This window comes from Lampetra fluviatilis, chromosome 3, assembly GCF_964198595.1.
Source record: "Lampetra fluviatilis chromosome 3, kcLamFluv1.1, whole genome shotgun sequence".
Taxonomy (NCBI): domain Eukaryota; kingdom Metazoa; phylum Chordata; class Hyperoartia; order Petromyzontiformes; family Petromyzontidae; genus Lampetra; species Lampetra fluviatilis.
Genome location: NC_136277.1, coordinates 24,213,199 through 24,237,132, shown reverse-complemented (window position 1 = coordinate 24,237,132; position 23,934 = coordinate 24,213,199). Strand labels below are relative to the sequence as shown.

Here is a 23,934-nt window from a genome sequence, read left to right as displayed (position 1 = left end):
ATGAAAACGCTGACCTTGTTTGCGTGGTCTAAAGGAGGCACAGTGACGCTCATTGTGAAGGCTCTCGCATTATCTTGGCCAAAGGACTCACAGGGGAACTCTTATTATGAAAGTTCTGTTCGTATCCAAGATATAGGAAAACCCTGGGGAGCACTTATTATGAATGCGCTTATATGAGTTATAAGAAAAAGAAAAACATGAACTCTTATTATACAGTCTATACCCGTATCTAATTTGTACGATCCATTGGGGTTCTTATTGTGAAGTCTCTGCCCGTATTTGGTTTGTGGGCGACACATGGGGTGGGTACATTCTAGGCCAGGGGTCGGCAACCAAAATAACAAGAAGAGCCATTTCCTTCCAATTCGGTACAAAATTCAGTATTTCAAGAGCCGCAATGCATCTATGTACATACGTACATATCGTCAAGAAGCAGCCCGTAAAGAGCCGCATGCGGCTCCGGAGCCGTAGGTTGCCGATCCCTGTTCTAGGCTGTGGGCGACAGGGGGGGGACTTTTACTGTGAAGGTTCTGCCCGTGTCTGGTCTATGGGCGACAGGGGGGGCTCTTACTGTGAAGGTTCTGCCCGTGTCTGGTCTGTGGGCGACGGGGGGGGGGCTCTTACTGTGAAGGTTCTGCCCGTGTCTGGTTTGTGGGCGACAGGGGGGACTCCTACTGTGAAGGTTCTGCCCGTGTCTGGTCTATGGGCGACAGGGGGGACTCTTACTGTGAAGGTTCTGCCCGTATCTGGTCTATGGGCGACAGGGGGGGGGGCTCTTACTGTGAAGGTTCTGCCCGTGTCTGGTCTATGGGCGACAGGGGGAGCTCTTATTGTGAAGGTTCTGCCCGTGTCTGGTCTATGGGCGACAGGGGGACTCTTACTGTTGTTTTATTTTTATTTCATTTTTTACCTACGTGACTTTACCGAAAGAACTAAGAGTATGAATCCTTGCAGTCACGAAAGCTTCAAATCTAGAATCTTACTGTGAAGGTTCTGCCCGTATCTGGTCTATGGGCGACAGGGGGGGGGGGGCTCTTATTGTGAAGGTTCTGCCCGTATCTGGTCTATGGGCGGCAGGGAGGGGAGGGACTCTTACTGTGAAGTCGCTGCCCGAGGCCGCGACTGCTGACTCACGGTGACTGTGCCGCTCTCCTCGGCCCAGAAGCGGGGCCGAGAGGACGAGGAGAGACGAAGTGAGACGAGGAGAGACGAGGTGAGGGGCTCACGACGCGAGCGGTGTGGAGAGGAAGAGGTGAAGCGGGAGAGACGCGAGGAGAGATGAGGTGAGGTGGAGGTGGAGACGCGAGGCGGGGAATCGGAGCAGGAAGACGGGGGGGCGGGGAGGGAGCAGCAGAGAGCGGGAAACGATGTGAGGGTGATGAGGAGGGCGAGGAGGGATGAGAGATGAGGGGATGATAGATGACGAGGTGAGGGTGATGAGGAGGGGAGGAGAGATGAGGGGATGATGAGAGATGACGACAGGAGAGAGAGACGAGGTGAGGCCGTGGCGGCCCCTAGGCTGGTTTGTGATTGTTGATGTCGAGGCTGTGGTTGGCAATGCGGTTGTAGGCTGTGGGTGTTGACTGTGTGGTTGGCAATGTGGTTGTTGACTGTGGCTGAGAACGTGCTTGTAGAAGCCTTGGGGACATTGTGGTTGTTGTAGATTGTGGGTGGTGACTGGTTGTTGACTGTGGTTGTCGAGGCCTTGTTGACATTGTGGTTGCTGTGTCTGTTGTAGACTGTGGTTGTTGACTGTGTTGTAGACTGTGGTTGTTGACTGTGTTGTAGACACCTTGTTGACAATGTAGTTGTTGTGTCTGTTGTAGACTGTGGTTGTTGACTGTGGTTGTAGAGGCCTTGTTGACATTGTAGTTGCTGTGTCTGTTTTAGACTGTGGTTGTTGACTGTGGTTGTCGAGGCCTTGTTGACATTGTGGTTGTTGACTAGTTGTTGACTGGTTGTAGAGACCGTATTGACATTGTGGTTGCTGTAGCTGTTGAGACTATGGTTGTTGTGGATTGTGGTTGTAGAGGCCTTGTTAACATTGTGGTTGCTGTAGCTGTTTACACTGTGGCTGTAGAGACTGTGGTTTTTGAGACTGGGTGTTGTAGACTGTGGGTGTTGTAGAGAGGCATTGGCGACATTGTGGTTGTTGTAGACTGTGGGTGTTGACTGGTTGTTGACTGTGTTTGTAGACTATGTTTGAGATCGTGGTTGTAGACACCTTGGTGACATTGTGGTTGCTGTAGCTGTTGAGACTGTGCTTGTTCTGGACTGTGGTTGTAGAGGCCTTGTTGACATTGTAGTTGCTGTAACTATTGCTACTTTGTGGTTGTTGAGACTGTGGGTGTTGACTGTGGTTGACGTCTTGGTTGTTGGGGGGGCCTTGATGACAATGTGGTTGTTGATGTAGTCAAAACTGGTTTGTGTGGCTATCGACAATTGAAGGTGTTGGGTTTGATGTTGTTGTTGGTTGTGCGATTATTGAGACTGGTTGACACTGTGATTGTGGTTGGTTGTGTGATTGTTGAGACTGGTTGACACTGTGATTGTTGTTGGTTGTGTGATTGTTGAGACTGGTTGACACTGTGATTGTTGCTGTTGTTGCGACTGTTTGTGCGATTGTTGAGACTGATTGAGGCTTTGGTCGAGGGCAGTGATTGTGTTTTGTTGAGGTTGTTATTCGTAGTTGCTGTAATTGTGGTGTTGGTGGTTGTTGGTGATTGTTGTGGTTGTTGGTCGGCTCCGTATCATAGTGCTGGTGGTAGTTTTAGTCGTCGTAGTTGTAAGTACAGTACGGTAGTGGTTGTTGTACAGAGGAAGGTGTTGTATATGTGGTGGTGGTTGTAGTCATGATGTAGTTTTTGCAGGACAGTCGCGGTTGTTTTTGCTCGTGGGAGTTGTGGTGGTTGTTGTATGGGTTGGTCTCATGGTTGTGGTTAGTGTAGTTTGTGGTTGTTGGGGGAGTTTTGATTGTAATTATCGTGTTGTATTAATTACCCCCCCCCCCCCCCCACTAATAATGCTAATTTACATAATGCTACTTATGATGGTAATGGTTGTGGTGGTGATAATAGTATGGTTGTGTATCTCATCACTGAGAGTGACGCAAAGGTGGGTTGGCATTCGTTTGTCGTGACCCCACCACCACCACTCCTCACACACATGTCCTTATGAGCCTTGATATGTGCTTACAAACCGTGAATGTCCCACGCAGTTAATTTCGTCTTATTCTACCGTCCCTCACAGGTTGCGATCCCGAGTCAGCCTTTGTGGCCTGCAGATGATGCCCTGGGAGTTGTCTCACTAGACAGCACCAATTGCCGAGTGATGGGTGCACGTGGTGGATCCGAAAACGCCACCTCCAACGGCACTGCACAACTGCGGCCGACAACCATAATCATAGCCACAACTATAACCATAACCTCAAACGCACCCTTAGCTGAGGAACCTGAACCGTGATCAACGATAGTGACCACACCTGTTTTGGTGTCTCCGATTCACAACGACACAACAAAATCAATCACACTGGTACATATATTCTCCAACAGCCCGCCAAAACCACAATCGACCACATCTGCCCCTGTGTCTCCACGCATTTCGCCGTATCTCCCGCTGCCACCTTTCTCCTCATGTGACTTCCATATCCCCCTATCTTCCGCCGTCCTGTGTCTTGTGCCTCCCTTCTTCTTCCTGTGCTTTCCTTCTTCCTGTATCTCCTCGCACCTCTCTTAATCCGTGTGCCCCACCAGTATTCCAACCGTGCCGCCCCCGGCCCGTATCTCCCTGGCCATGTCTGAGGACCGTGACTGCGACTCCCCTTGCCCCCCGTATCTCCCCACGGCGTCCCCGGGGAATCAGTGTGGCTCAGAGCCATGGGGCTGCGGGGCGGTGGTGCTGCCCTCCATGCGGGGCGCCGGCGTTCTTGACTACTCGCTTGAAGGCCACGCCGTCGCCGCTTTCACCGTGCTCAACGATCTGCGACTGCGCAGGCAGCTGTGTGACGTGACGCTGCGCGTGCGGGCCGGTGGGGATGAAAAGGACGTGGAGGCGCACAAGGTAAAGACACGGAGGGATGACACGGACATGCGGGAGGGAATACAGTATTAGGGGGGGCACATAGGGAAGATAAAGGAAACAAGGGGTAGACACGAGAATATGGAGGATAATACGGGGACTCAAGAAAGCAGGGAATTATGTAAATTTAGTGTCACAGGGAGACAGGGACAAGAGAAGGCATACACAAAAGAACAAGGAAAAATGCAGGGAGGCATGAGGAGACGTTGGAAGACATGACAAGAGGAACGTTGAAATGTATGATGTGGAGACACAGTGACACACAGGAGGGTGGACAGAAGATGGAGGGGTGGATAAGAGACACTGAAAGGCATGAGTAGACAGGAACACAGGGGGAGATGCTAATACCGGGAGAGGAAAGACACAAGTAACACGGTATGTGCAGGGAGACGCTGGGTGGTTCGGGGAATACGGGAAAACAGGAAGAGACGGGAGACAAGAAGTACAAATTTAGATGCCGTGAGACATGGGGAGACACAAGACATTGTGAAGAGAGGAACATTGAGGCACACATGGTGAAGACAAAGAATATGTAGATATGGGAATTTAAGAGAGACAGATAATTGATGCGAGGCATGGAGAGGTGAAAGGAAATATGGGAGAAACAGGGTAAGGGGAGGTGCTGGGAGTTACAGGGAACATGGGGAGACACGGGCAGAGGGGAAGGTGAAGATAGGCACAGGAAGACACGGGGAGGATTTGAGGACCAGACGAGATACCGGATGGAGGCAGTGAGAGACAGAAGGAGATTGGGGCAACACAGGGAAACTCTGGGAGGCATGGGGTTACATTGGGAGGAGAAAGGTGGTATGGGGCAGTATGGGGGTGGGCAGGCCTCAGTAAAGTTATATGGCCAGGAGTTCGCTATTTACCTTGGTGTATTCACTGACGTCATCACTATTTAACAGTCGGCCACACCAAAACAAAGCACCTGCCTCAGTACTTTGTTTCATCAATCACTCCAGCCCCTCAGCTCTCCATAATCGATGTGGTATTCATAGAGAAGATGGAGGAGTTCCTGTACCTGGGCAGTGTACTTATAGCCAGTTCTGGTTCAGCAGCAGAGGTACTACTCTGAAACAGTCGAGCGGAATTCTCTTTTCATTGGCTGCTTAACGCTGGCCTATCGCTCCACATGAAGCTCTGGGTCTTCTCGGCCACAGTCGTGCCCTCATTTTTCTATGCTTACAAAATGTGGACCCCTATAGAGGAATACCTGAGCCGGTTTGAAACATCTCTGACAAAACCATGAGAGATCTGGACATAGTCCCATCAGTGAGCTCCCAGCAGGCATAGTTGTGTTGGCTGGGTCGTGTAACCCGCTTGTCCAGCCACTGTCTCTGTGGAGGCAGTTCGTGAAGGTCGCTACTGGGCAGTTGGAGAAAATTGCCATCCAGCAACGAAGGAGGGTGGAGGAGCGATGCTCACAACAACGAGCAGAGCGTAACACAGTTAAAGCATATCAAGTTTGAATAGTGGGGAGAACAAGTGGAGCATCTGCTCGTCATCTCAGTTAACCCATCATAAATGGACCTGTCCCGTGGTCTCCTGGCAGAAAAACTTCGACACTTCGTATGTATTAGAGGTGCACCTAGCCAGACATAATCACCATCATGACGTCACAACTATTTACTGGCAAATGCCAATTACTGTGATGATTGAGTGAGTGTGTAAGGGGGTATGTAAATAGTGGGGAGCGGTGGTGTAGCGATTAGCGTGCTGCGCTACGAACCCGGCGACCTGGGTTTCGTTTCCTGCTCACGGTAAACACCAGTGACGATTATCTGAACCGGTCCTGGGCCTTCCCTATGTCGACTCAGCCTCAAATGAGTGCCTGGTGCAGTGTGCAAACATTGCCACTTGGGAGACAAAGGCGGCCGGGCGTGGTGTTGGTTGCCCACTCCCTCGTGTGCCGTGCAGGCCTTCATAGGTGCTCGCTAACAGCACTTGCCCCAACAGTCTGTTAAGGCTATACATGGGATCTTTGTTTTGTTTGTAAATGAATACATTAGTGTATGAGTGAATGTGTAATTGTATTAGTGAGAAAGCATGCGAGTAACTTTATGAATGAGTGCATGAGTGATTGCATGAGTAAGTGAACATGTGTGTGAGGGAGTAAGTGAGTTTATAAGTAGAGAGTGGAAGCATCGTAGTTGGTGCACCGCGTTACAAACCCGGCAACCTGAGTTTGATTCCCACTCACGGCCAACATGAGTTTCGTATATCTGAACTGGTCCTGGACCTCTCATACGTTGCCTTAAATGAGTACTTGATTCGGTGTCTAAGCATCTACATTGGGGTGGACGGGCATGTTGCTATCCACGGTATCCAATGTCGACCTTTATAGCTGCTTGCTAACAGCACTCGCCCTGAACAGTGTGTTGTATAGTGAGTGTGTTGGTAAGCGAGCGTGCCACTGTGTCCCTGTACCCCATGCCAGGTGGTGCTGGCCTCCTGTAGCCCCGTGTTTCGAGCCATGTTCACAGCTGGGCTGAAGGAGAGCGCCATGGAGGTTGTCACCATAGAGGGCGTCCACCCCAAGGTCACTCACTCAACAACTCGCCCACTTAGACATTCACTCGATCACTCATTACTACTCACCCACCCACATTCAGCCACTAAACCTCTTAAAAATTATCTCAATCGCTCATCTACTCACTCATCCACTTGCTCCCTCACCCCCTCACCCCCTCACCTATGCCCTCACAACCAACTCACTTAATCACCCACTCATCCTCTTACACACATACCCAACTCAGTAAACCACTCTCCCATTCACCGACGCATTCAATCATATTTACCCACTCACTTATCTACCCACTAAAGCATACACTAACTTACCGTCTGATCACTCACACTCTCACACCGTATGATGATTGTGTATGTTTGGTGTGTGTATGCAGTGCCTGTGTCAGTTTGTGTGCGTGAATGTGTGGGTAGAGCGATGGCGCAGTGCATAGCGCACTACGCTACAAACCCGGTAACCCAAGTTAAATTTCTGCCCACGGCTCACATCAGTCGTGATTATTTGAACCAGTCCTGGCCCTCTCCCAGGACGATTCAGCCTCAAATGAGTACCTGGTGCAGTGTGTAATCATTAGTACTTGGTCACCCACCTCCTCTTGGGTCGTTCTGGCCTTCATAGGTGTTTGCTAACAGCACTTGCCCCAACAGCCTGTTAAGGCTATACGGGGGATCTTTGTCTTTGGTATATGTGGGTGTGTATATGTATGTGTGTATACGTCTGTGTCTAGGTGATGGAGCGGCTGGTGGAGTTTGCGTACACGGCGCGCGTCTCCGTGGGCGAACGTTGTGTGCTGCACGTGATGAGCGGTGCCGCCATGTACCAAATGGACGCCGTCGTCACCGCCTGCTGTGACTTCCTGCTCAAGCAGCTGGACCCGAGCAATGCCATCGGCATCGCCAGCTTCGCCGAGCACATCGGCTGCACGGAGCTGCAGAGGGGCGCGCGCGACTACATCTACCGGCACTTCAGCGAGGTCTCAACTCGCACATGTACACTACACCGTGCGCACTATCCTGTGTGCACTGTGCACAAAGAGAGTGTGCACGACAACTGGACACAATATGCAGAGTTCCAGAGAGGCGCGTGCAACTGCGTCTAATGCGACTTCGATGAGATGTCTCACACAATATACTCCGACACAAACAGATTATATGTGACGGTATGCACACTGTACCATATACACTACGGCTGGTACACATTGGCATCACGATTTCACTCAAGAGGCTGTATTTTTGTGTTTTGTTTGTATCATCTCTCTCGTATGGTCTGTCTGCTTCAATCTGTTAGTAGGAGGACTTCTTGAACCGGTCTCTCACTGTGTCTCTGTTTTTCCCATCTCGGGTTTTCTAACAGGAGTTTTATAACATGTCTCCTATGTCTTTTTCGTCTTGCCATGTCTCAAGTGTGTAAATGGGAGGAGTTGTGTCAAACCAACTCCCTATCTCCCACTGTCTCCCGCTTGTCTCTGTGTCACCGTCTCCCTGCGTCCCTTGCGTTCCAGATGGAAGTCCTCCATAACTGGCCTTGCCATCTCCCTCTGTCCCTGCTGTCTCAGGTGTGCAAACAGGAGGAGTTCTACAACCTGTCCCACTGCCAGCTGCTGACGCTGATCAGCCGCGACGAGCTGAACGTGCGCTGCGAGTCGGAGGTCTACAACGCGTGCCTCGAGTGGGTTCGCTACGACTGCGCCAACCGTCGGCCCTACATACACGCCCTGATCAACGCCGTGCGCTGCCACTCTCTCACACCCAGCTTCCTGCAGGTGCGTGCGGGGCACACACGGACACGTGCCAGTACACACGGACACGTGCAAGTACACACGGACACGTGCAAGTACACACGGACACGTGCGGGGACATAAGTAGTACACACAGACATGTGCAAATACACACAGACGCGTGCAGGGACATAAGGACGTGTGTAAATGGACAGGCTTTGTCCAGGTACACAAAAACAAAGATCCCCCATGTAGCCCACACAGAGCATTCGGGCAAGGGCTGTGAGCGAGCACCTATGAAGATCGCCATGACACTTGTGGGGGTAATGTGGCCAGCATCATGCCCAGCTGCCTTTGTCTCCTGAATGCTGATGTTTGCGGCAGTGGTGGGTGGATGCCCACGATCCAGTGCTTTGGAGGCAAGAGTTAGCAGATCATACAGAGATTTATTGGAGCCGTGAGGTGGCTAGCAGAAGGCAGTACAAAAAGTAGGATTATCAATCCATCTGTGCGGACATTTGAGTGTTACATTCCCTCATCTCTCCTTCACCTACCTGTTTATTGTGTCCCCGTGTCGCAGGCTCAGCTACAGAAGTGTGAGCTGCTGAGGTCAGACTCTGCTTGCAAGGATTACCTGGCACGCGTCTTCCACGAGCTCACGCTGCACCAGCCCAGCGCCTGCGCAGCCAAGGGCCGCACCCCTGCCGTGCCCCAGCTCGTATACACGGTGAGCACACTCCAAGAACACTAAACACGTACAAAGACCTATAGCCTTTAACAGACTGTTGGGGCAAGTGCTGTTCACGAACACCTATGAAAGGCCAGCACGGCTAACGAGGAGGTGCGTAGCCAGCACCACGCCCGGCCGCCTTTGTCTTCCCAGTGGCGATGTTTACACATCTTACCAGCTACTAATTTTTGAGGCCGAGTCAACCTAGGGGAGGCCCAGGACTGGTTCAGATAATTGTCACTGGTGTTGGCCGTGAGCGGGATTCGATCTCGGGTCGCCGGGTTCATGGCACAGCGCGCCAACCGCTGAACTGCCACTCCCCACTAAACACAGAAACTATACACACACGCACACACCATCTACACACTACACCACACACACTGCACCCCCGCAGTGCCCCATCTCTTACACACAGTGCACACACTCCACATACACTAAACACAGATTCACACAAACACTCACATACACCATCCGTACCAGTGATGGACAATCTAGACGAGTCGGTGGGCCACATGAGTGGCCCTCCTTCACCGCAGTAGGCCGCTAGCTTGAAATCGTGCTTGTGCACTAATCATGACCACACATATCCCTGAATACACTTAGACCAGGCCACCACAAGGGCCTCCATGAGCCGCATGTGGCCCAAGGGCTGCAGGTTGCCCAACACTGATCTATACACGACACTACAGACAGCACACTCGGCGTGCCCCAGCTTATATACATGGTAACTATGCACCACGTGTACATGTACATGCACACTCCACCATGCTCCTTTCACTGCTCCTCCCAATGATGCCTTCCCTGCTTTTCCAGCTGCTCCCCCTCTCCTGTTCCTCATCCTCACGTTTCTCCTCCTGCTGCTCCTCCCCCACCCACGCCCCCTTGCTCCCCCTTCCCCCGTGGTCGCAGGTGGGCGGGGTACCTACGCCAGTCCCTGCCGAGCGTGGAGGCGTGGTGCCCCGGCCGCACGTCGTGGCTGCGCCTGTCCGACCTGCCGGTGCCGCGCTCGGGGCTGGCGAGCTGCGTGGTGCACGGCCTGCTCTACGCCGCCGGCGGCCGCAACAACTCCCCCGACGGCAACACCGACTCGTCGGCGCTCGACTGCTTCAACCCCATGAGCAACCAGTGGACGCGCCGGCAGCCCATGAGCGTGGCGCGCAACCGTGTCGGCCTCGGCGTCATCGACGGGCTCATCTACGCCGTGGGGGGCTCTCACGGGTGCATGCACCACAGCAGCGTCGAGAGGTGGGGGACATGGGTTGGTGGGGGAGGACATGGGTTGGTGGGGGGGGGACATGGGTTGGTGGGGGGGACATGGGTTGGTGGGGGGGACATGGGTTGGTGGGGGGGACATGGGTTGGTGGGGGGGACATGGGTTGGTGGGGGGGGGACATGGGTTGGTGGGGGGGACATGGGTTGGTGGGGGGGACATGGGTTGGTGGGGGGGGACATGGGTTGGGTTGGTGGGGGGGGACATGGGTTGGTGGGGGGGGACATGGGTTGGTGGAGGGGACATGGGTTGGTGGGGGGGACATGGGTTGGTGGGGGGGGGCATGGGTTGGTGGGGGGGACACGGGTTGGTGGGGGGGGACACGGGTTGGTGGGGGGGACACGGGTTGGTGGGGGGGGACATGGGTTGGTGGGGGGGGACATGGGTTGGTGGGGGGGGACATGGGTTGGTGGGGGGGACATGGGTTGGTGGGGGGGACATGGGTTGGTGGGGGGGGACATGGGTTGGTGGGGGGGACATGGGTTGGTGGGGGGGGACATGGGTTGGTGGGGGGGGACATGGGTTAGTGGGGGGACATGGGTTGGTGGGGGGGGACATGGGTTGGTGGGGGGGACATGGGTTGGTGGGGGGGGGGGTGCTCAGGGGTGGGGGTTTGGCGAGATGCGGGAGCAACACCGGAGGGTGTCTCAGCTGCAGGTGAAGAGAAATAGGGAGACATGGGGGGGATTAGAGGGGGAGACACTGGGAGACACGGGATCAGGGGGTGACTCAGCTGCAGGTGAAGAGAAATAGGGAGACATGGGGGGGATTAGAGGGGGAGACATTGGGAGTCACGGGATCAGGGAGTGACTCAGCTGCAGGTGAAGAGAAATAGGGAGACATGGTGGATTCGAGAAAGAGACATGGGAAGATACAGGGACAGGTGAGTTAAGAGTAGCGTGGACAGGTGAGATAAGGACACGGGGATATGGGTGAGACGTGGGAACACGTGCGTTACCCGCACCACGGCAGTGTGGAGCGGTCGGGACGAGGGGCGGGAGGTGTAGCGGGGAAAACGGGGGACAAGGAAACAGGGGAGACATGGGTGTCTCCACCATGGCAATGTCGAGTGGTGGAGATGAGATTGACAGGGGGGATAGGGAGAAACATATAGGACACAAATACAGGGGGACACAGCAGGATGCAAGGACACCTCACCCAGGTGTCTGCACCACGTGAGCATTGAGAGTGAGGGCAGGTAGGGGAAACAACGGGTAACAGGTATACGTGGGTAGACGGGAAAAGACGTGTGTCTAAACTAAAGCACTGTGGAGAGACGAAGATGAAAGTGGAGATGGGTGCTATGGGGGAAACACAGGTACATGGGTGTTTAAACCACATCCGTGTCGAGCGTGAGAAGTGGAAACTGAAAGTGGAGGACACCAGGCCTGTGCATGATTGGTGTTTCTCTCTGTCCCCGTGTCCCCCTCTGTCTCTTTTCCCCATGCTCTCCCATGTATCCCCGTATGTGTCTGTTTCCCTTGCTTGTCTCTTTGTGTGTTCCAGTGTCTCCCGCTATTTCTTTGTATGTCCCCGAGTCCCCTGTCTCTGTTTTCCTGTGTCTCTCTGTACACCCATGTGTGTTTTTGTGTCCCATCTCCCTGTGTGTCCATGTCCCTTTGTGTCATTTTGGCCTGTCCACTCATGTGTCCTTGTATGTCCTTGTGTCTCATGTTACCCTGTGTTTTGAGTGTCCTGTTTCCCTCTGTTTCCCTGTATGTATCCTTGTGTCCCTGTGTACCCGTGCATCCCTATGTCCCCGTGTCCCAGGTACGATCCTGAGAGAGATGAGTGGTCTCGGGTGGAGCCCATGTCCACAGCCCGTATCGGCGTCGGCGTGGCCGTTCTGAACAGGTGACGTGGAGACACGGGGACACGGGACACACTGAGAGGCAGAGAGACACAGGGACTCGGAGACACGGAGACAGATCTACACGGGGGACGTGCTGGAGGCAGGAGAGACACATAGACTCTGAGACACGAGGATACAAAGACACTGAGATAAAAGACACGGACACACTGGGCAGATAAGAGAAAGCGGGAGACATGGGAGTACACTGGAAGGCCAAGCGACGTGGCTTTGGGGACTTGGGGATACGGAGACATGGGACAACAAGGAGAGCTCTGCGTATTCTGTGTGATGTTGTTTAGGTTGCAAAATGTAGGTTGTTGTGGTTTATTGTGTTATACTGGTAGTGCGATAGTTGTTGTTGTTGTGTGGTTGTTGTGTAGGTTGCTGTACGCTGCAAGAGGGTTTAAGTGCTGTTGTGGTGATGCAGTGATGGTCTTGTATGGCTGTTATGCCATTGCTTTATAGGTTGCTGTACGCTTCAGGAGGATTCGAGTGTCGTGTAGTGATGATTGTTGTGTGGCTACTCGTATAGTGGTGGCTGCTGTGTGGTGGCTGTAGGTTGCTTTGTACTTTAGGAGGCTTTGATTGTTGTTTTGTTGTGGTAATATAATGATGGTGGTTGTGTGGTTGTTGTAGGATGATGTAGGTGGCTTTGAATGATATTGTGGTAGTATAGCAATGGTTGTTGTGGAGTGCTTGTGTAGTTGTATTGGTTGCTGTATGCTGTAGGAGGTTTATCAGTGTTGTATAGTGATGGATGTTGGGTGGTTGTTGTAGATTGCTCTACACTATAGGAGGAGTGATGGTTGTCGGGTGGTTGTAGGTTGCTGTACGCTGTAGGAGGGTTTGACGGGGTGCACCGACTCTCCTCGGTTGAGTGTTATCATCCTGAAAACGATGCGTGGCTTCCGGTCGCCTCCATGGGAACCGTGCGCAGTGGAGCAGGTACGCGTGCACACGCACTCACATACCTATACAAAACACACAGATCTCCCGTACTCCCTTTAACAGACTGTTGGGGCAAATGCTGTTAGCGAGCAACTATGAAGGCCGAAACGGTACATGAGGGGGTGGGTGGGTGGGTGGGCAGCACCAGGTACTCATTTAAGGCTGAGTCGACTGAGGGGGGGGACTTTGGACCGGTTCAGATATTTGTCACCACTCAGTGGATTGACAAAAGAGCTGTGTACATCGATAAGTACCGCCCATTTAAAGGTCTTTCTACATGGGCTGGCACATGTACGTACTTGGCGGCTATGACGACTGTGCTATTGACGATTGCGTTAATTGATAGTTTGTGGTTGTAATTCTTATAGTTGTACAGTGCGGTGGTGTTCGTGAAGTGTTGTTGTGGTTGTAATAGTTGCGTTGCTGTGGTTGTTAGGAGTGGTTGCGCTGGACCGATACATCTACGCGCTGGGTGGCTACGACGGCGTGGAGCAGCTGGACAGCGTAGAGCGCTACGACCCGGAGACGGACATATGGACGCCCGTGTCTCACATGAGACATCGCAGATCCGCGCTGGGCGTCACTGTCCTTGGGGGGAAGATCTACGTGCTGGGTGAGACACGCAGACACACGACAACGCCGGGACACACACACGGGGGCATAAGGGGACACGTGGGGAGACTTGGGGATGCAGGGGGAGACATACGTGGAGATACGGCAACATAAGGGGAGGCACCGGGGCACTTGGGAACACTGGGGGGGGGGGGGGATAACACGAGGTCATGAGGAACACGGGGGAAGGCACAGGGACATGCGGAGAAGCCTGGGGACACGAGGTGAGAATGCGTGTGGGGTGAGACACACGGGGACACACATGGACATAAGGATATGCTTCGGGATAGAATCTGCATGCTGGGTGAGACACGGACATGGGAACATAGAATAATCTATATAGTAGGTGAGTCAAGGACAAGGCTACATGGAAACACAGACAAGGGAGAACACGGGGGACATGATCAGACCAGGGACTGGAGAGTGACAGGGTCTTGCGGTCTTGGGCTCACAAAAATGTAATCGTCTCTGTGTGTCTACCATTGTCTTCACGTGTCTGCATATCCCACTGTGCTCCTTTATGTGCCAGTGTACATACATGTCCTTGTGTTCCTATGTCCCTCTGTCTCCCCCGTGTATTATTTTGTTCCCATATCCCCCATATCTGTCCCCATGTCCCCCCAAATATCCCCCTGGCCCCATCTTCTTCCTACACGCGTACATATATCTGCCTCTGTCCCGCTATGTCTCTCCATGTCTCCTCACTTCCCCCTGTCTCCGTTACTCCCATTTCTCTCTCTGTTCCCGTCGCTCCATATTTCCCCCGTCCCCATATTCTTGTCTCTCTCGATGTTTACCTGTATCCCCCATGTCTACCTGTGCGCTTCTGTTGCTCTGTGTCTCCCCACGTCTCGTTATTTCCCCACGTACCCCCACATGTACCTGTGTGTCTACCTCTCCATGTGCCTCTGTCTGCTGTGCCACTCCATGCTCTGTCTTCTGTCCCCTTCTCCCTCCCATATCTCCCCATGTATCTCATATTCCCCTAACCCCCCATGTCCTCGTGTCCCCCCACCCCCATGTCTTACCCGTGCCCCAAGGCGGCTATGACGGACAGGCGTTCCTTGCCAGTGTCGAGAGTTACAACGCCGAGTTGGACACCTGGACTGAGGAGACGCCCATGGCGTCGGGGCGCAGCGGCGCCGGTGTCTCCGTCACCATGGAGCCCTGTCTCGCCCGTCTCGAGTACTGAGATGTGAAGACACAGGGACATGCACCCAGAGGCACGGAGACACCGACACGGGGACACGAAGATACAGAAACGACCGTGGTGTTTGAGCAGACCGGGGCCTGTCTTTCCATGACAATGGGAGCCCTGTTTCTCCTGTCTCGAGTACTGAGACTCGAGGACACTGGGACACGGAAGCACGAAGACACAGAAACACAATGACACAAGGACACAGGCACAACCACTGTGTTTAAGCAGACTGAGACTGGTGTCTCTTTTTCCATGGAGCCCTGTGTCTTCTGTCTTGAGTCCTGAGACACGGAGACATTAAGACACGGGGACATGGGACAACAGGGACACAAGTAAACAGAGGCAAGGGGATATGGAGACATGGGGAAAGGGAGACATGAAGACGTGGAAACACAGAGGCACAAAAACATGGAACACATGGGGACATGGAGACACATGCATATGAAAGAATTCAGATGTGGGTGTGGAAAAATGAAAACAATGAGACAGAGAGACAAGGAAATATGGACACGGAGCCATGGAAACTTGGAGATATGAAAACGTGGAGATGCAGAGACATGGAGATGGGGAAACAGAGATACTGAGGGAGTGTTGATGAGTGTGGTTGGTCACAAACACTTGTGACCCCTTCACCTTTAAACTGATGTAGATCCAGTGGGTGGTAACAACACCCCCCTTACACTTTCTTGGCTCAGTGACCATTTAACCAATCATAACTTAGTGACCAGTCACAACCACAGAGCCATCACTCCACCGGGACTGATGATGAACCCAATGACTGATGATGAACACAATGACTGATGATGAACCTGAACTGAATGTGACCCTCTTGGGAGATAGTGACCCAATGACCGGTCACGACCTCTGGACGCTGGCGAGGAATAATGGTTGCCATTTTGAATTCCCCTTCTGAGATGGAGTCACGACGATGATGTCGGTGATGATGTCACATCTGTTAATTGTAATGATAATGTTGATATTGGTGGTGATGATGGTCACATTTATAATTGTGATGTCGATGTTAATATGTTGATGATAGTTATGTTTGTGATGTTGATGATGTGTGAATGACGGTGATGATGTTCATGATGATGAAATAATTTGCTGCTTTAAATAAAGAAGTCGGACGTGAATCTAATTGTGAGCCCATGGCCTGATCGCCCATTGACCTAATTACATGTGACCCAGGATGATGGGTAGAATGCATCTGTGCTTGTATGGACATGTGGGTATGACTATGTCCTGTAATACCTGGGTCTATCCCGTGACATGCTACCAGCGAGCCATCAACAAATCACATGACCCCAAAGTGCCACAAGCGCTGTGGTGATGTGACAGAGCCTTAAGACTTGTGAATTATAGTTGTGTCTGTGTTAATGTATGTGTTAACTTCCTCTATGTGCGGTATATGTAATTGGTACCTGATACTACCAATACCAGTTGTATGTGGAGATGTGTGTACGGTATATACATGTGCAAATATGTGGCTATGCATGCATCATGTATGTGTTATAGGAATCGGTGGCGGAGTGGTTAGCGTGCTGTGCTACACACCGGGCGACCTGAGTTTGATTCCTGCTCATAGCCAACATCGATGACGAATACCTGAACTGGTCTTTGGCCTCCAATATGTCCACTCGTCATTGCAATCAGTAGCTGGTGCGGTGTGTAAGTATCAGCACTGTGCAGACAAAGACGGATGGGTATGGTTCTGGTCACATCCCCCCCCCCCTCTTGTGTGCCGTGTCGGCCTGAAGAGGTGGTCACTAACTGCACTTTCCCCAACAATCAGATGAGACTAGACGAGGGATCATTGTCTACAATGTGAGGAGCGGTAGCGCAGTGATTGACTCACTGTGCTATGAACCAGCTGTTCTGTTCCTGCTCGCATGCCAATATCAGTTGCGAATATTTTTAACCGGTCCTGGGTCTCCCCTTATTATTCTCAAAACCCGTTTGATATTACAATTTAATTTATATGGCTTGCTATCCAGTGTATATCTTCGATTCTTCGCCAAATCCACATTTCCAAACTTTATAATGTCCCAATACCCCCCTTTGCCCATGCTTACGGACATATGTTGTTACACTGCACACGTTTATGGTAGGTATATATGTGCATATAGTTCGTTGTAAATTAGCATTCAACTGTAACACATTTCAAAACGCTTGGCTTTCCATCCCTTCATACGAAAAAAGAAGATTGTATGCATCAACATCGTGGAGACAAAGGCGGCCGGACGTGGTGCATATGTGTGTACAATGTCTGTATATGTGTACGCATCATTGTGTATCCACATGCATCGATATTTACAGCAAATGTGTAGCAGCAGAACAACCCCCAATCTCTATCAGGGTGCCAGATGATAAAAGCTCAAGTTGGGCACTGCCATCAGGATGACAGGCTGGCAGTAATCAGCTGTCTACCCTGGCGTGCCCAGCCTCGACAGTCAGGTCACAAGGATATGCCAGAGGCCCAGAGAGCACAGTTATTTGTAACGCCCTCTGGTCAAATGCCATTTGGCTCAACCAAGCGACGACTGGAACTCCTCCCCGTTGGAGGACCTCCAGAAACGGGCGATTGCTATGGCTGCCATGTGGCATGTCCGAACGCTCGCTGGGGAGGAAAGAATGCCATTCCTTTCTCCTCCTGTTGGGAGATGGAGCAGTCCATCATCCGGTGGACTGGCTGTGGCTCCTTCGACCACGAGGGGTGGAGAGTCTTCTCCTCTGGGCAAGATAACAGACAACACGGAGTAGTTATTCTGGATAGATAAATGATTGAAAGAAACCCGGGAGTGTGGTGATGAGAGCTGGGAAGTTATGAGTTCAAGGCTGATGTTGTTCATCTCAACAGAAGATGATGGTGGTGGTTCTCTAAACCGCTACATCCGTGCAGGGTTGCAGGTAACGTTCATGAGTCTGACACCACCTGTTATCTAAAATGTTTGCTAAGGTGGCTCCTCATGAGAACCATCTTATTCGGTGACTTTATTGCCTGGGTGGGTCATGATATAAACACGTGGATGTGAGTGATTGGAAGGCAAGGGGTCAGATTAGCTTCAACAAGAACGGTAGTTCGCTGATTTGTAACTGTGTGGTGTACCATCCGGTGTAGACATTTGCCTCGATCAGCTGTGACCAATACATAGATCGCGATCCACGGATTGCAGAATATTTTTTGCTGGATCTCAGAACAAACTAACCATAACAATACCACAATTTTCGTTACGGCTTATGGCAAATACAAATCTCCAATTAGGTTTTAATTTATTATTAACAATAATAACTTCTACCAAGAGATGGGGCTCGTACTTTACGCCTCTCCGGTATTACATTATGGGGTTAAATCCATCCGGGTGACTGTCGGTCAGAGCCTTGTGGTAGGAGTTGAGATCAACCAACGCCGCTCACAGTACTTGGTGTATTGGGCCAAGGTGACCTCGAGCCTCATTCAATCCCACAATAGCCTGGCCTCTGCCGACTGTTCATCATCATCATCATCACCACCACGGTCCATGGGCAGATAGCCCCGTAGGTGTCCACTGCACATTTCGTCATTTGTTTTCACTTTCCTCTGTCTTGTGCCAATATGCTCAAGTAATGTGCACATCTTTCTGACACCACATCTCTCATGTCGTCGTCAAGCTATTCTCTATTAGGTATTCATTTCTTTCCGGTTCCTTCCATTTTTCCGAACAACACACTTTTTAATCTTCCTGTTGTCCATCCTTTCTATGTGTCCGTCGTATACGTGCATACTTACTACCTCCTTGTGATGGGAAGACATTGAGGTATGCCGATTGTTAATGGTTCTCATGGAATGCAACAGTAGCTTGGAGCTGTGGTTGGCACCTTCCCCCCACCCCCTCCCGCTCAAGATATAACAGGAAAGTTGGGTACACATTTGGGCTGTAGCTCACGCGTTTGCTATGACACAACGGGTTACCCGGTCCATACCTCTGCCCTCTCCCTCGGTAAGGGATTCAGTCTTCCTGTATCCTGAAACGCCCGTTTTCACTGCTACTTGTCACCTTTTCTTGGAGGTTAGAGAGCCGTTTGACACTGCAAGGACGAGTGGCAGTCGTGGGCCGCTTTGGAGGACTTGAGAACTGCCCCAGTAGCTGTCGATCATCGAGCACCAACTTCATGCTGTCGTATTCTTAGTTTTTTTCGGTAAAATCACGTAGGTAAAAAATAAAAATTAATAAAAGTAAAATAAAATAAAAATCACGACGTTTCGGAGGCAACACAAGCTTCCGTCTTCAGGTGGAAGCTTGTGTTGCCTCCGAAACGTCGTGATTTTTATTTTATTTTACTTTTATTAATTTTAATTTTTTACCTACGTGACTTTACCGAAAAAAACCTAAGAATATGAATCATTGCAGTCACGAAAGCTTAAAATCTAGAATTCATGCTGTCGAGCACGCCACTTGAAGCGCCACCCCTATGGCCATCCTGAAGGGCAAGGAATGGCGATCCGGTCTTTCACCCACCAGATCAGGTCTGCAGAATTGTTGAGAATTTTTGTTACAGGTTTTGTAAGGGAAGGGGAAACCCCCTCATCTCAAACAACATCATGGGACATCGGGAGAGGACGACCCCGTGGAGATTGCAGAGGCTCTCAGGGTTGGAGGAAGTTAGCCAACTCCCTGCGTGTATGTGTAGTGGTGATACGCGCTGGGTGTGTACGTCATGTGCCAGCGCGTATGTACGTGTGTGTGTGGTGACGCGCGCTGACGGGGAGGAGCAGGCGTCAGTGCGCGGGTGGGGGTAGTGCTGCTGATTGGCTGTGTGCCGGTGACGCGCTGAGAGGGAGTGATCGGGTGGCAGCGCGGTGTGATTGGTCGAGGAGTGGAAACACGCGCTGGGCGGAAACGGATCGTAGAGATAGCGCGTGGTGATTGGGTAACTGAGGAGCGGTGCCGACGTTGAGGTCCGCATCCGCTCCGTCTCCCGGGAGGAAGAGATATATAAGATGATGCACAGAAGAGTAGAGGGGAGAAGTGGAACCATCTAAGAATGAAGACGAAGGTGCAGAGATAGAGCCCGGAGAGGAGAGTAAAGGAGAGTAAGGAGAGTAGAGGAGAGTAAGGTATAGGTGTGTAGCCGGAGAGAGAGAACGGTCTACACGAGCTGAGTAATGTATAGTGTGTAGCCAGAGAGAGAGAACGGTCTACACGAGCTGAGTAATGTATAGTGTGTAGCCAGAGAGAGAGAACGGTCTACACGAGCTGAGTAATGTATAGTGTGTAGCCAGAGAGAGAGAAAGGTCTACACGAGCTGAGCGATGTATAGTGTGTAGCCAGAGAGAGAGAAAGGTCTACACGAGCCGAGTATGCATACGGTGTAGCCAGAGAGAGAGAAAGGTCTACACGAGCCGAGTATGCATACGGTGTAGCCAGAGAGAGATGCGAAGTCTACACGAGGCGAGTGGAGAGTGTAGCAGAGGCGCAGAGTCTACACGAGACGAGAGAAGAGTGTAGCCGAGGCGCGGAGTCTACACGAGGCACAGAGAGCCAGCAGCACAGAATCTAAGAGAGTCAAGAGAAGCGTAGGGCGGAGAGAAGAGGTCACGAGTTGTACCGTTGTATGGTGACCGCATTGTGAAGAAGAGAGGCCACGCGTTGTATTGTTACAAGTCAAGATTTAATAAAAGAAGTGTGTTCCCGTCAAGGAGTTTCCTGCCGTCATTTTCCAATACTTCATCTGGCGTCAGAAGTGAAACGGGCTTCCAAGCATGGAGACAAGGAAGACCCGTAGGACCCAAGGGATTGACCGCGAGGAAAACCTGGACGACTCGGGGCCGCTGGTGGCGGGGGGCGAGGAGGAAGACTTGCCCACGCTACAGGATCCGTCGACGGCGCCGGCCGAGCGACCGGGGACCGAGGCCGTGCTTCGTGAGGCGCACTCCCGACTGGCGGAGCTGCTGCTCGCCGCCGCGTCCATCTTGGCGGAGATCAGCTCGTCGGGAGGAGCGGGGACGGTGGGGGACATTTTACAAGGTCGCCCCGCAGATTCCCGCCAAAACGAATGGGGGATTCCCGCCATTGCGCCTGGGCCTACTTTTGGCGGGAACAGCGAGCGCCACGTGGTGGTGGGTTCCCAAGCGCGCGCATCGACGTCATCAGCGCGCGAGGGGGTCCGCCATTTTACGTCTGCCGCTGGAGCCGCCATCTTACACACCGACGGAGAGGCGGAGAGGAACCACGAGGCGGATGACTTCATTTTTCAGCAGCGTCTGCCCACGTTGTCAGCCTTCAAGGCGGAAGGCGGAGACTGGGGCAAATTTCTGCGAAGGTTTTTGGCGCATCAAGAGATGTCAGCGTGGTCCGATGCTACGGCGCTGCGGGCGTTGCCTGCCCTGCTGGACGACGACGCGCTCGCGGCCTTCAGGTCTGCACGGAAGTCGGACCGCTCCACGCTGAAGGATGCGCTGGGTTTGTTGGCCAGGGTCTATGGACCTCCCTCGGCGTGCCGCCATCATTTCTACGCAAGACGGAAAGCGGCCACGGAGACCGCGCTGGCCTATCGCACGGCGTTGCTGGCTCTTGCTGATGCTGCGTTCCCTCGGATGGACGAGGAGGGCCAAGACGCGATGGTTTTGGAGCAGCTGCTTAAGTTGGCGCAGGACCTGGGGGTCCCTATCAACACAGCTGACGAGATTGATATTTCTTCTTTGAGAGTCGCCACGAGTATTCAAGCGCACGAGGCCCTACAACGGAAACAAAGAGTTGGTTGCAACGCTGCTGTCGTCGCAGCTCCGGGTTCGGTGGTCACCGAACCCCAAGTCGTCAGCCCACGAGAGGAGGCGTTCGCCACGGGACGACCAGGGGACTGGAGGCCGGGGGCTCGGTCGCCTCTGCGATCGGGCCGAAAGTCGGAGCAACCAAGATCTACTCCGACCCTCGTCACGTGCTATAACTGCGGCCTCCGGGGCCACGTGGCGTCCGGGTGCCGCGCTCCGCGTCAGCGCGCCATGGGTGCTCGGCTGGACGACGACCGAGATCCCAAGTCATCTCTACAATCCCCGGCAAGTCGCGGCACCTCACACGCTCGGCCTGTTTATTCGGCACACATGGGACGCCGCGTTGCGGCGGAGGAGGGCCGGTTAAGGTTCGGGGATTCGGTTCGGCGAGGGGGGTTCGGCCGGGACCAGGGAGACATTGAATGGGCGGAATTGGGGCATAGAATTGTGGCTGCTTCGGCGGGTTCGTCCGTTGTTACGGGATCTATTGATGGGGTCGAGATTAGGGTGTTAGTGGACACGGGGGCATCGGCAACTATTATATCGGACCTCATTTATGATATTCTCCCAGTCCAATGTCGTCCGCTGCTTCCAGTGGAGGTGCCATTTTACGCCGCTAATGGGGGATCGTTGGGCATTATCGGTCAGATTAGGGCGTCCATTTGCATTGGAAATATCAAATTGTCGGGACCCGTTTTCGTTTCGTCTTCTTTGGCGGTTCCGTGTCTTTTGGGCACTGATTTTTTGGCTAAAATGCCCATTAAAATTCTTATCGATCAACGATGCATTGAACTGCCATCGGGTCGCCGGATTGCATTTTTGACGAGCCCTACTGACATTCGGACGGCGTGCGCTACGATACAAGCGGTGGCGACACAGACCATGCATGTGCCCCCGGGTTCACAGATGTTGATTCCCCTCCGGTTGCGGAAACCATGGGTGAGGGAGGCTTCGGAACAAAGTATGCTTTTGGGTCCTTCTAACAAGGCTGTCGGGGGTCTTGATTTATCGGTGGCTCACACTTTGGTGCGGGCTGACAGGGATCCGTTTGTGATGGTTTTGAACGCGGGGTCGCGGCCAGCTGTCATTCCACAGGGCACCGTGCTGGCTCACGCGGCGCGGGTCCCTGTGGATGATGGGTTGGTTGCGCAGGTGGGCTCGAGCCCCGCGCGGAACGTTGAGCCAAGGGAAGACCTTGAGTGGGTCCATTCGCTATGCGCCGCCTCGGACGATTTGTCGGCGGCGCAGTTGGGTGCGCTGCGCGAGTTGCTCATAGAATTCTCTGATGTGTTCAGTAAACATGAGTATGACATTGGGTGCACGGATTTGTTGCACCACCACATTGAAACGGGCGATGCGGCGCCGGTCAAGCTAAATCCCTTCCGACTGAGTCCCGTGGAGAAGGAACATGTTCAGTCGGCTGTTAACGAAATGCTAGAAGCCGATATTATTTCGCCCTCCTCTAGCCCGTGGGGAGCGCCTATTGTGCTGGTTAAGAAGCAGGACGGGTCCCTGCGATTCTGCGTTGATTTCCGTCGCCTGAATAAGATCTCTGTGGCTGACGCGTATCCGCTCCCCAGGATGGATGAGTCCCTCGATGCATTGTCTGGTGCGCGATATTTTTCGACTCTTGATTTGTTATCGGGGTTTTGGCAGTTGCCGCTCGACGAAGAGTCGAAACCTAAGACAGCATTTCGGACTCCAGGGGGGCTGTTCCAGTTTAACCGGTTACCCAGGGGACTTCACTCCTCTCCAGCGACGTTTCAGCGACTTATGGAGTTGGTTTTGTCGGGCTTGCAGTGGGATACATGCTTGATTTATATGGACGATGTCATTGTTTTCAGTAAAACGTTTGAAGAACACCTCCAGCGATTGAGAGGGGTGTTCTTGCGAATGCGATCGGCTAAGCTGAAATTTAAACCGGCCAAATGTCACCTCCTTCGGAAGTCGGTTAGATACTTGGGTCACATTGTCGATTCTTCGGGGATCTCCACCGATCCCGCGAAGACGGATTGTGTCGGTTCGTGGCCGACACCTACGTCCGTTTCCGACGTGCGTAGTTTCATCGGGTTTGCTTCTTATTATCGGCGGTTCGTTGAGCACTTCGCCACTATTGCAAAACCCTTGCACGCTCTAACGGCGAAGGGAGTGAAGTTCAAATGGGGACCGGAGGAGGAGGCCGCGTTTCGCTCCCTCCGGGACGCCTTGGTGGGTGCCCCACCCTTGTGTTATCCCGATTTTGCGAGTCCCTTTTT

At 52.6% G+C, this 23,934-nt stretch overlaps 1 protein-coding gene across 1 annotated transcript; it reads left to right on the top strand.

The window, feature by feature from the left end:
• Positions 1-1,102: 1,102 nt before the first annotated feature.
• Positions 1,103-16,069, top strand: KEAP1 (kelch like ECH associated protein 1). Its single transcript, XM_078885599.1, has 11 exons — positions 1,103-1,283; positions 3,250-4,059; positions 6,518-6,619; positions 7,332-7,577; positions 8,160-8,366; positions 8,902-9,050; positions 9,964-10,296; positions 12,092-12,175; positions 12,997-13,118; positions 13,558-13,734; positions 14,774-16,069. The coding sequence occupies exons 2-11, from the start codon at positions 3,793-3,795 to the stop codon at positions 14,923-14,925; spliced, it is 1,839 nt and encodes a 612-aa protein (XP_078741725.1). The 5' UTR covers positions 1,103-1,283; positions 3,250-3,792; the 3' UTR covers positions 14,926-16,069.
• The last annotated feature ends 7,865 nt before the right edge of the window (positions 16,070-23,934 follow it).

Coding starts and splice junctions, on each gene's coding strand:
- KEAP1 (XM_078885599.1), top strand. CDS start 3,793: ATGTCTGAGGACCGTGACTGCGACTCCCCTTGCCCCCCGTATCTCCCC. Junction 12,176..12,996: donor GGCGTGGCCGTTCTGAACAG/GTGACGTGGAGA, acceptor GGGTGGTTGTAG/GTTGCTGTACGCTGTAGGAG. Junction 13,735..14,773: donor GGGGAAGATCTACGTGCTGG/GTGAGACACGCA, acceptor CCGTGCCCCAAG/GCGGCTATGACGGACAGGCG.